The sequence below is a fragment of the Puma concolor genome, chromosome D4, assembly GCF_028749965.1.
Source record: "Puma concolor isolate L17-30 chromosome D4, mPumCon1.1.hap2, whole genome shotgun sequence".
Taxonomy (NCBI): Eukaryota; Metazoa; Chordata; class Mammalia; order Carnivora; family Felidae; genus Puma; species Puma concolor.
In genome coordinates, this window is record NC_141679.1 from 14,678,444 (window position 1) to 14,689,036 (window position 10,593).

Sequence of the window (10,593 nt, forward strand, 5' to 3'; positions counted from 1 at the left end):
TATATTGCCACAAGCCCTGGAACGGCAGGAGACACCAGAAACTGAAGCAGCAAAGAGAGATTCTTCCCTAGAACCTTTGTAGGGATCGTGGCCCCGCCGACAGTTTGATTGAAGACTTCTGCCCTCCAAAACTCTGAGAGAATACACGTCTGCTACTTTAAGCCACCACATTTGTGGTAATTTGTTGTGGCAACCCTAAGAAAGGAATACAGGTATCCATTTGATGCTAATTGCAGGTTTTCAATTATTTTAAATGTTACTGTATACCTATTCTGTGTTTAGATAAGATCTTTTCTTTGAAGTATATTGCAGACTGAATATCAGTCACTAAAACCAAAAAACCAACCTCATATACCTCGTACTCCATATACCTCATATTCCATTTATCTCATGAAGTGACTGCTTTGGCTTTATTTTGTCTACCGTAGATGTGGCCGGTGGTTATTCATCTTCCATGCTTGATGCAATCAGAAGAGCAGTGATGGTTTCCAATATACTTTTAATTAATAAGATAAATGAGAAAAGCCTCAGCCTCAAAGAGGCCTTCAGACTAGCTACTCTTGGAGGCAGTCAAGGTAATGACCATTTTCTTTCTTTCTTGAACAGTATACAACCATGCCGATCTGTGTCCTTGCAAGCAACGTGAAGGCACAGGAGGGTCGCATCAGCAGGCATCCCATACTCATGACTGTCGTATCTCATATTACATATCCCAAATTTAGCGACTTAAGGTTCAGATATGTGGCGGAGATGTCATTTCTTCAGCAAGCCCCCTGTCTTTGACAGAAGACATGCTCGGCACACAATTATATTAATTTTGCTTTGCTGGATATTTGCAATGGTCACATGTGAGTTCTTTAAAATAATCACTTTTTTTTCCCAGAGTCAAGTAACATGCTCTCTGTTGGCCTGAGTGATGATAACAATAATAGTAAAAATAATAGCCAAGAGCTACTGAACTCTCAACAGATGACAGGCAGTATGCAGCATGCTTTACGTATGTTGTTCCTCAATCCTTATAACCACTGCGACGAATTCCACCTTACCAGTGAGATACCTGAATGAGGCACACACAACCATCAAGGTACAGAGCGCCATGGTTTGAACCCAGATCGTCTGATGCCAGAGCGCAGGTTCTTACCCTTGCACTGTGATACCTTCCTCTATAAATCTTAGAAATGCAGGATGATAGTAGCTGAGAGTATCCTGGGAAGATAACTTCCTGGCTCTTCTTTGAATGTTTGGGGCTATGATGAATGCCATAAAGAACATTGAAAAAAACAAAACACAAGTAGAGGTCATGCTCTTGGCATTTTCCTGATGATTTCGTTTTCTGAAGTTCCAAGTTTTAAATCGCCCATTTTTAAAAACAAGTGTGACACTCCCCACCCCCACCCCCAGTCCGTTTGTGCATCTGAGTTTGAGTAGCTGGCCTACCATCTTATTTTCGGGGTGCGAATGGATTGTACTTAAATGGTGCTTTTTTTATTCTAGACTCTCTGTGAGGTGCTTCATCAGGATCCTGTATGTGATCAAGCTGGTATGGGGTGCTTACCAAATCCTTTTCTGTCTTGGCTGTATAGCGTTTAAATCTATTTTCTGGGCCACTGATCTTCTTGTGATGAAATTTCTTCTCCTTAGCTTGTGCCTCTATGACACTATGAGGGAAATGAGACGAACAGTTCCCTGTTTAAACTGTGGCATCTTCCCAGCTTGCCACAGCCTTTACATTCACTCTCAAGATCAGGATGTGCATAAATCACCCTCGCAGAGACATTTGCTCCAAGGCTGCAAAACTGCATTTCCTGAAACATATCTGAACTGCTTACCAGCCCTGCTGGGCCTCTCTGCAATAATCTGAATTTAGACCAATTTACAAATTTACGGAAGCAATTGTGTCTTTTTTGGTTAGTTCATGCCTGACTTTCCAGCTTCTAATGATTAGCTCAGTTAGTTTATATATACCATTACACTGGCAAATGAAGCCGGTTCTCTGGCCTATTAAACACACAACCATTTTATGTTGAATACGGTCATTAAAAACTCATATTTGTTATACTTCTTTGTCAAAGGCAAAAAGAAGTAGATTGTAATTGGTAAAGGAGGAGAGAATTTCCGCTGATTTTCTATTACATTTGGTCCTTCCCCACATAATTAGTAGAAGTCACCTAACTGCCTTTAACCTTTTCTAATTCTTTTTACACCCCTGTCTTCCTAAAAGAATTCTTTAGCTACACACTCTTTTTCTTTTCTGAGAATAAAGGAATTGCCCTTTAAATAATCTTTTAAGAACAAGTAGGATTTCTACATCAGTACTTAGACAATTGCCAAAAGACTACTGGATATCCATATGTAGAAATATAATGTACCAGATATTGTCCGACAGAGATACGTAATCCAGTATTTTCACATTGGACTCTATCCTTCCTGTGACAGAATACAACCAACACATGTAAAAATTCAAATAAATAAAGCTGCCCTCCAGCTGGCCTTCCTTTTACGCATGCTTCCATTTGGCACCTCAGTGCACACTTAAATTACAGCCTTTAAGGAGCTTTAGACTTAATACCTTTATTGACTAGGAAAGCCAACCACTCCCATCTTCTGAAACTAAATCATAAGTGACAGATGTTCTTCCTTGACATCCAATATTCATGGAACATGAAGTCTAGCTTTGCGATGGATCAAGTCAATAGATGTTATTGACCCATGCCTATTTTAGAAAACCATTCTTCCCTGGCAACCAGAAAGCCCTTGAGGGTACAGAGAAATCAGTCTGCTTTCAAAAGTGTTGGGACTCTTGAGTTATGGGGATCTATTTACTTTCAGAAGCGAATTTTCTCCAGTCACAGGATGTAAACCGAGGAACTTATGATGGATATGCCTGCATTCGCAAATATGTAAAAGGATACTTATTTTTTTATTGACTCGAGGTTCATTTCACTGCCATGAAAATAAATCCAGTCAGCTGTTTCATGGAACAAAAAGGGCAAGGAAAAGAGCTGGAATGTGAGGGGAGAAGGAGAGGGAAGAAGAAGAAAGATATTATGTCAATTGTCATGTTTGTTTGAGGGATGAATGGAAATCATAGACCAGCTGGACTGTGAAATGCACTGACAGAGCTGAGATAGACCGACGCCATCCGAATCGTAGATCGTGGTGATGAGGGGAACTGTCTTGATTCTTAGATTTTGCTTTCTCTGTCCTTATTCTGCTTTCTGTATGTCAAAGTTTTAGGACCGCTTGGAAGGAGAGAGCTTTTCTGCTTCACACTAAGATACTAACTTTTTCTAGTGATATGTTGGCAGATTCTGTCCTTGCAAACTGGGACATTTTCACCACCTGATGGCTCCAAAGACTGACTGTTTATTAATTTATTCCACCCTGTAGCCCTGGGGCTGGAAAAAGAGATTGGAAACTTTGAAGTGGGCAAGGAATTTGATGCCCTCCTGATCAACCCCAAAGCGTCTGACTCTCCCATTGACTTGTTTTCTGGGGATTTTTTTGGTGATCCGTCGGAAGTAAGTAAAATAAATTTCATCAGAAGGCATAGATTTCATGAAGTAGTCACAATATCTTCCCTATAGAAAAAAAGATAGAAACTGAAACTTTTCATGGAATGCAGGAGGATCTTAAAAGGGACGCTAGATCCTTTTCAACTGTTTATCATTTGCCAATGCAATGTGAATAATGGTACTGACAGAAATCGGTATCTTGAAGATATTTGTATATTTGAATGTATTTGACTACAAGAAGCCACAATATACCTATTCCTTATTGATCACTTGCTATGTGCTAGGTAGTATGGGATTAAGTACTTCCATGCATCCTTTTTGATCAACCATTAGAATGACTCTTAATGACACGCAAATGCTATTAATATCTCTCGTTGCTCACATGGGCAGTGAGGCCTAATGGAAGTTAAGTGATTTACCTAAGGACTCCTGACTAGTAATTAGTAGTTAGTAGATACAGTTTGGATTCCAGCCCAGGACTTTCTGACTTCCAGAGTCTGGCCTCTTGACCACAATGCTACCTTGATTTTCTTAACTTTATAAGAAAATGAGTTTTATTACCTTGTTCCTCTTATTTTAAAATATTTTTTCTATGTCTAAACTGGTTCTTCCTAACAACTCTTTATAAAACTGAGTTTTTCTAGAAAGTAATTAACTATTACTGATGTGATGAGGGCTGGGAGCGAATGATCAGGAAAGAATTCTTGAGATGTTTTTGGTGCAAAAAGATGTTTTTATTTAAGCATGGAGACAGGACCCTTGGGCAGGAAGAGCTGCTCTGGAATTGTGAGGAACAATTGATTATATACTTTTAAGTGGTGGTGGTGGGCAAGGGTGGTAAAGACAAAGGAAGTTTCTAGAAGGTATTTTCACATGTTAAAGAAGACTCATAGGATCCTGGAAGTCGTGGCTATTGTCAAGGAAGGTTGCATTTTACCTCTAGCAAAGTGTTAACATCAAAGCAGTTTTGAGTTCCTTGAGGAATGTCCTACTCTGCCTGTCTCAAGTATTTGTCAATGGGCTGCAAGTTCTAGGGAAATTTAACTTTGTCTACATTTCTTTTGCATTTGTTCTCCTCATCACTACTACTTATACATCGATACACTGGTGAGAGTAAACAGGACATTATATATAACTTGTCAAGGTTTTTAGAAGAAAGATGCCAGATTGCTTGAAGGTGGTACCATTTGTTATTTTTATATTACTTATTTATTCTTTTACTCCTTCATTAAAGTAAATTTGTGGGAATAGGGCTGAGTCCCATTCACCCACTTTTCTTATACACCTCTTAAAATATTTGAATTATTTTATTAAATTAATTTCTTTAATTTATGTAACACTTTTCTCTGAAGATTTCAATATCACATGCCAAGAACTTTTACATAATGGATAAACATTTGTTAATAGCCAGGATTATTTTTAAGCAAAAGACCATTTCTTTTTCACTAATACAGTAGATTTTGCCATTGAGAAATACATTTCTATGTCTGTGCTTTGCCAACCGCTATTGGCTATGAATTTACTTTCCTAAATGCACAGAATTTTTTTTCTTATTATTATTCTATTTTGTATTTTAGGCTGTTATCCAGAAGTTCCTCTATGTAGGTAGGTGGTTATATGTCTCTGTGGGAAATAAAATCTTTGCTTGTCTCTTTCTTGGGTATGGCTCCCTATATTTGTGGCACCACAGGCTAAACCCTATGCGTGGCCATTTTATTTGGTTTATTATTTTATTTTAACATTTCTCAGCATCAAGCCCATTTAGAGCACACTATTTAAAGGCACTATTTGAAATGCACATGCCTCTCTGAGAGATAAACCCAAAGCTGAGGAATGGCAGGCAGGCCCAGGGGAGGGGCCATCCTGTCTCTTCCTCCTACATTCGCTCTGTCCGCCCCCCCAAGGCTACCCTGCCATGTCGTATTTGTGATGTTTGTGGTGGAGTCTCACTGCGTGTGGTTTTTTGTGTTTTGTTTTGTTTTAATGTACTCACATTCCATTCCGTTCACTGAGAGAGAGAAATAAAGAGTACCGAAGGCTCTACCTTGCCTCCACTTGGTCCACTGAGCTCTGAGTCCTGCATAAACCTGAGATGGGAGAGACGCAGGTGCTATTTCTTGAGCTCACTTCCTGCAGGCCTTCCACCTCACCACCCAGAGTATGATTCTGAGGTGTAAAGATAGTATTTCCTTTACATTTGGTGCTGGAAATGCAAACCACTCCAGCTGAAAGGGAGCGGACCCAACTTTCTGTGATTTCTGCCTTAGATGCAGAATTCCAACCCTAATCCTCAAACTCGAGGCAACATCTTCCCTTGGCCATGTCCCCTTGTCCAGATGAGAAACAATCTGAGAGAAAAAAGGCACCTTTGTGCGTTTTCTCTCATAGAAGTGGTATTTGTTTCTAAAACCCGCCCGGTGGCAATTAGAATACTCCAGACATAAAAGCCCTTGATGAATGATTCTCTCATTTTTCTTTCAGGAGATGACCGAAATATTGAAGAAGTTTACGTGGGCGGAAAGCAGGTGGTACCCTTTTCAAGCTCAGTGTAAGACCCTTGGCCTCTACCAGCTCTGGGATCACGTGGTTCTGCGTCTCCCTTGTGCCCGGGTAGAGTTAGAAAGTCAAAAAATAGTATCTTGTTCTTGGGATGACTATCTCTTTCTGTGTCTAGTTACAGTATTCACTTGACAAATCATTTGAAGGAAGTTGCATTAATTCTCAACTCTGTTTGCGAGGATTCAAAATTTCTCCCTTTTGAGCTGTTCGGATTTACTTTAAGCTCAAACATAAGGGAATGTTCTTCCTGATGGTGTTCTTACTATGAGATTTAAATGAAATCACTCCATATTTGGAAATGTGGAGAGAAAAGATACTCCTATAAGGTTAGATACTTTGAGCTAATAAATGTGAAAATCAGAAATGGAGAATGAAACAGTGGATATATTTTTATGAGGGAGAAAAAGTTAGACTATGAGCAGACATTGGAAAATCAATTCAGATTATGTTTGAAAATTAAATGCTGAGCATATTAATTTCAGAAGAGAACTTGTTGAATTTTAAAATGTGTTTCTAGATTGACCTTGTGTTCTAGAAATTTGCACTTAATGGAATTTGCATTTCAGAGATGTTATTGTTGTGCTTTGCCTTCTTTGGGCATGAAATGTCAGAAACTGGATGCCACATGCTTTCTTAATACAGTTCTGTGCTTAAAAGTGTTCGACAGAGGTTGGGTATTAAAGATTTAAAGTCTCTTAGGAATATTATTCATATAACTACATGGCATAAATAGTGATATTTTTGTGTACTTCAGAATCACCTTAAAGTATAACTGTGTGACGCTATTATTGCTTCCGTGTTATTAGAAGAGAAACACATTCCATACTCCACACTGTTGTGTAGACTGGTCATCCTAAACTGGGGTAAGTGCTGGATGTCCAGGATCCGTCAGTACTAAAAGGAACGGTTCCATTGCAATGACGTATTCTCTCCAAGAGTAATGCCACCGTTGCTGAAAATTTCATACTCGGATATCAATCTGTTAGAACTTTGAAATGAAGGACAAATTCAACTAAAAATATTGTTACAAATCTTTAAATCCTGCTTATCGAAAGTACTCTGTGTTTCAATTTTATCCTATTGACTTTTTACTTCAAGTAATTTTCAGGACATCAGAATTTTAGGATAATGAAAACTATGTAGATGTCCCACGTAATAGTTATATTAATAGGACTTAATCTGTACTAGACATCTAGGAACATGAAACAAAGCAAAAAGTATTGTTATGCCTCCCAACTCTTACAGTGCGCTTTCCCATACCCCATAATTAAAAACAAATTGACTTTATGATAAACCCTTAAGAAGTATTGATGTGACTGTCACTTAAATACTACATTTTTCTCGTTTAATTCCAAATACTATAAACCAATATGGAAAAGGAATAGATTTTCTTAATATATCATAACACTCATGCTTAGAGCTTAAGTGTGACTCTTTATTATTTACTTTAGAGAGAGAACTTTATGTAATATCATATAGCTAACTCCATATTTACCGAACTAAGACCAAATTCCTCTTGTACTATACTTTGTTCTCACATAGTTATGCTAAATCAGCAGTAATTTGATTTGCCTCCTTTTTGTTTTTTGTTTTTGTTTTCCCGGTGGAAACACTTTTATAATTGATTTTGTATACACAACACCTACTGATCTTATTTTTATTCTTTTTAAGAACTTTTCTTATTTGAGTACCGTCGACTCACAATTTGATCTCATTTTAAAACAACAACAACAACGACAGAGTTTGTGTTGTGGGATATAAAGTAACTCAGTAAATTCAGTTTCCGGTGTCAATGTCTGTATTTCCAGAATTCCTAATTCCCGAGCTATGTCAACAAGGCCCCTCCAGTTTTCTCCCCATTTCTCTGTAGTGTTGACTGAGTGTTTGCTGCTCTGCCTCCTAGTCCCTGCCAAAGGAACATGATTACCTGGTGTCTAACCCACAGGGGCGGGCTTAAGAATTTGGATGAGACACGCAAAATCCACTAATAGGCAGCGGCTATCCCTAGCTTTTGCAAGATCCTACACTTGTACCTTCCTTAAAGATGTACATTTTGACGTTGAACATCAGTTTTCATTTAGACTAAGGATTCATACACGGTGTATATAAGTAAGCGCAGCATCAGCGACAAGTAGAATGGATCTATACCACCGATTTGTCGAACATTAAATGTAGCCCAGTAGGATGTTAAGACCCTACTATCTTTTCTAGTAAAAATAGAATGTGTTGACATGTTTACATGTAGTTTGATCTCCCTGCATCACTTACAACTTACGTGTTTGGTTTCTCCAAGTGCCGTGTTCCGAACGTCGCATATGCTTTTTGCAGCGCTACAGGCATTGGCCATACATGTGGCCAAATGCTCTACACTTTGAAACCTTGGCTTTGCCTCATGCGGCTTAACTTTCTGAATTGTGGACAGGCGGTATTTCAACCCAACACGGTTTGTCACTTTATGTTTGAATATTTTGCTCTCTGACAGGAAAGAAAGAATTAATTGAGACTTCTTATCAGCCCCCTCACCTCACCTGGCACTGTTTGCCTCGGGTTTTATGGTACTTTTAGTGGCATACACATTAGCAGGTAAAAACTGATTCAATAGTGGTGACTAGCACACATTTCAAAGGTACTTTTTACAACAGAACACCGGCCGAGCTGCACTGCAGGCCGAGCAGCTAAGGTGCACTGAATTTCCAAAAGGGAATGAAACATGGGACTAGGGCCCGAGAGGTTGTCCTCATAATCCTAACCTGAGACTGAGACCCTGCTCCCTTCATAAGCTCCTTCTCTGATTTAATTGTCAAGGGCTCTAGAATCCAAGAGAGTATCTTGAACTAGCTCCCTTCATGGCAGGAGGAGATCTTTCTGAGTTATTATTGCGAAAATTGAACCCCACTGAATCTCTTTTTCACTTCCGTGAGAATTCTGCATGGTGAAGGGAGGAAAGTAGTTGGAAACACTCCTGTTACGCTCAGCTGATTTTGAACTGTGCCCTTGAAATCCCTGTTGGCAACTAAAGCTGAGATGTCAGAGAGGAAACATAATGGATGTGAGATCCAGCAATGTATTTTGAATCTTCACTCCCTTCCAGACTCTTCCTATTTTTAATCTTTTCACCTCAGAACTAGACATATGGAAGGCTTTCAAGGCAAGCTGGAAGGCACGTTGGATCAGTTCTACCTTGTGCTATACCTAAAAGATCTCCAGAAGTGGAGGCTTGTGTAGTAAGTAGCCTCCGGGACATCTTTTCATTTTTGTCCATTTTTTTAAAGTTGATGATGCTTCTGGACACATTCACATGTCTGAAAGGAGTGTTCGGAATTTTATAAGTTAGACGAAGAATTGTGTCATGGCAACGTCTTGAAATAATTTTCAGATTACATGGATTGTTATGAATTTTAGAAGAGATATTTGCAACTTCAGGTCTACCTAGCCCCTTTAGGTATGATTTTGGACCCCAACCCTTTTCAGTGTCTCTAAAGGAAAAGTGTGGAAACAAGTGCAAAGATGAAGGAAGGGACACTGTTGGCAAGCCCTAGCATTGGTCCCCATGCATGTTTTCACACCCGTCCTTTCCGTCCCACAGCCCCAAAGGCGAGAGATTGAGGGCTGAGGGGTTAGTTTGTAAATCTGATCCGAATTTACTGAAATGCAAAAGTTGAACAGGCCAGTGATGGACGTCAGTATAAATTCCAAGATGGCTTTCAGAGTCCACGGGGTTCAAGTGACTTGAGTCACAGATATTACATGGCATTGACTTACCTGTCCACTTCCTACTCAAGAGCCTGTCAGAAAGCATTCTCTATCGAAAACCACCTTCCATGGTTGTTAAGCTCTTGTTTGCTGCTTTCAAGAATATATATGTGTGTATTCATGGGGACATTTTTACTCAATATTTGTGTGATTTGCTTACTGTTCATGTGCTGAGTGAACTCCTTTGTGCTTCAGACAAAAATAAATGAGATTTTGTGTTTACATTTTTTTGTTGTTGTGAGTTCTATCATTCTGACAGAAGGGAGATTAATCTTACAATGCTTTCCTCCTTTTAACGTGAAGTTTTAAAAACAGAATATTTAGCTGTGGACCAACATGTATCATGACATTTTATGACAGATAATATACATAACTTTAAAAAATTAAGCTATAATGTCAGCCCTTCAGAATCAGATTGCGATCGCTTTTGATTTCTGCACAGTTAAATTTCCTATTTTCCAAAGTCACAACCTAGAGTCAGAAATGCACTTGAGCATCAAGAATTAGTTCATACCTAACATATGTGCATGTGGATTTAAAACAAAACTCTCACAAAATAATACTCTCCATAACTGTGATGCCCCGGGCTACTTTCTGCACTATTACTCTGTTCCATCCTTTTGTGTTCTGTTCTATGATATTTTCTTCTAAGTTTTTTTTATGCTGATAGTGATTTCGCAGGTTGGTTTCTTGGTCCTGGTGGGCTGGCAGCTGCAGTGTGGAAGCGGAATTTCTAGTGTCTTTTGAGCTGTTTAAGTCTCCATGA

The 10,593-nt window shown here is 39.0% G+C and overlaps 1 protein-coding gene across 5 annotated transcripts in view; it reads left to right on the forward strand.

Moving 5' to 3' along the window:
* The window catches only part of GDA (guanine deaminase), a 172,110-nt gene extending 162,061 nt beyond the window's left edge, over window positions 1–10,049 (forward strand). For 3 of the 5 annotated variants that reach the window (XM_086685008.1, XM_086685004.1, XM_086685005.1), the window contains 4 exons: window positions 429–575; window positions 3,391–3,521; window positions 5,093–5,120; window positions 5,997–10,049. In XM_086685008.1, the coding sequence (XP_086541134.1) occupies window positions 429–575; window positions 3,391–3,521; window positions 5,093–5,120; window positions 5,997–6,067 (377 nt within the window). In that variant the 3' untranslated portion in view covers window positions 6,068–10,049. Of the gene's footprint in view, window positions 1–428; window positions 576–1,494; window positions 1,541–3,390; window positions 3,523–5,092; window positions 5,121–5,996 lie in introns of those variants that run through there. The other 2 variants (XM_086685007.1, XM_086685006.1) reach the window with 2 other exon arrangements.
* The last annotated feature ends 544 nt before the right edge of the window (window positions 10,050–10,593 follow it).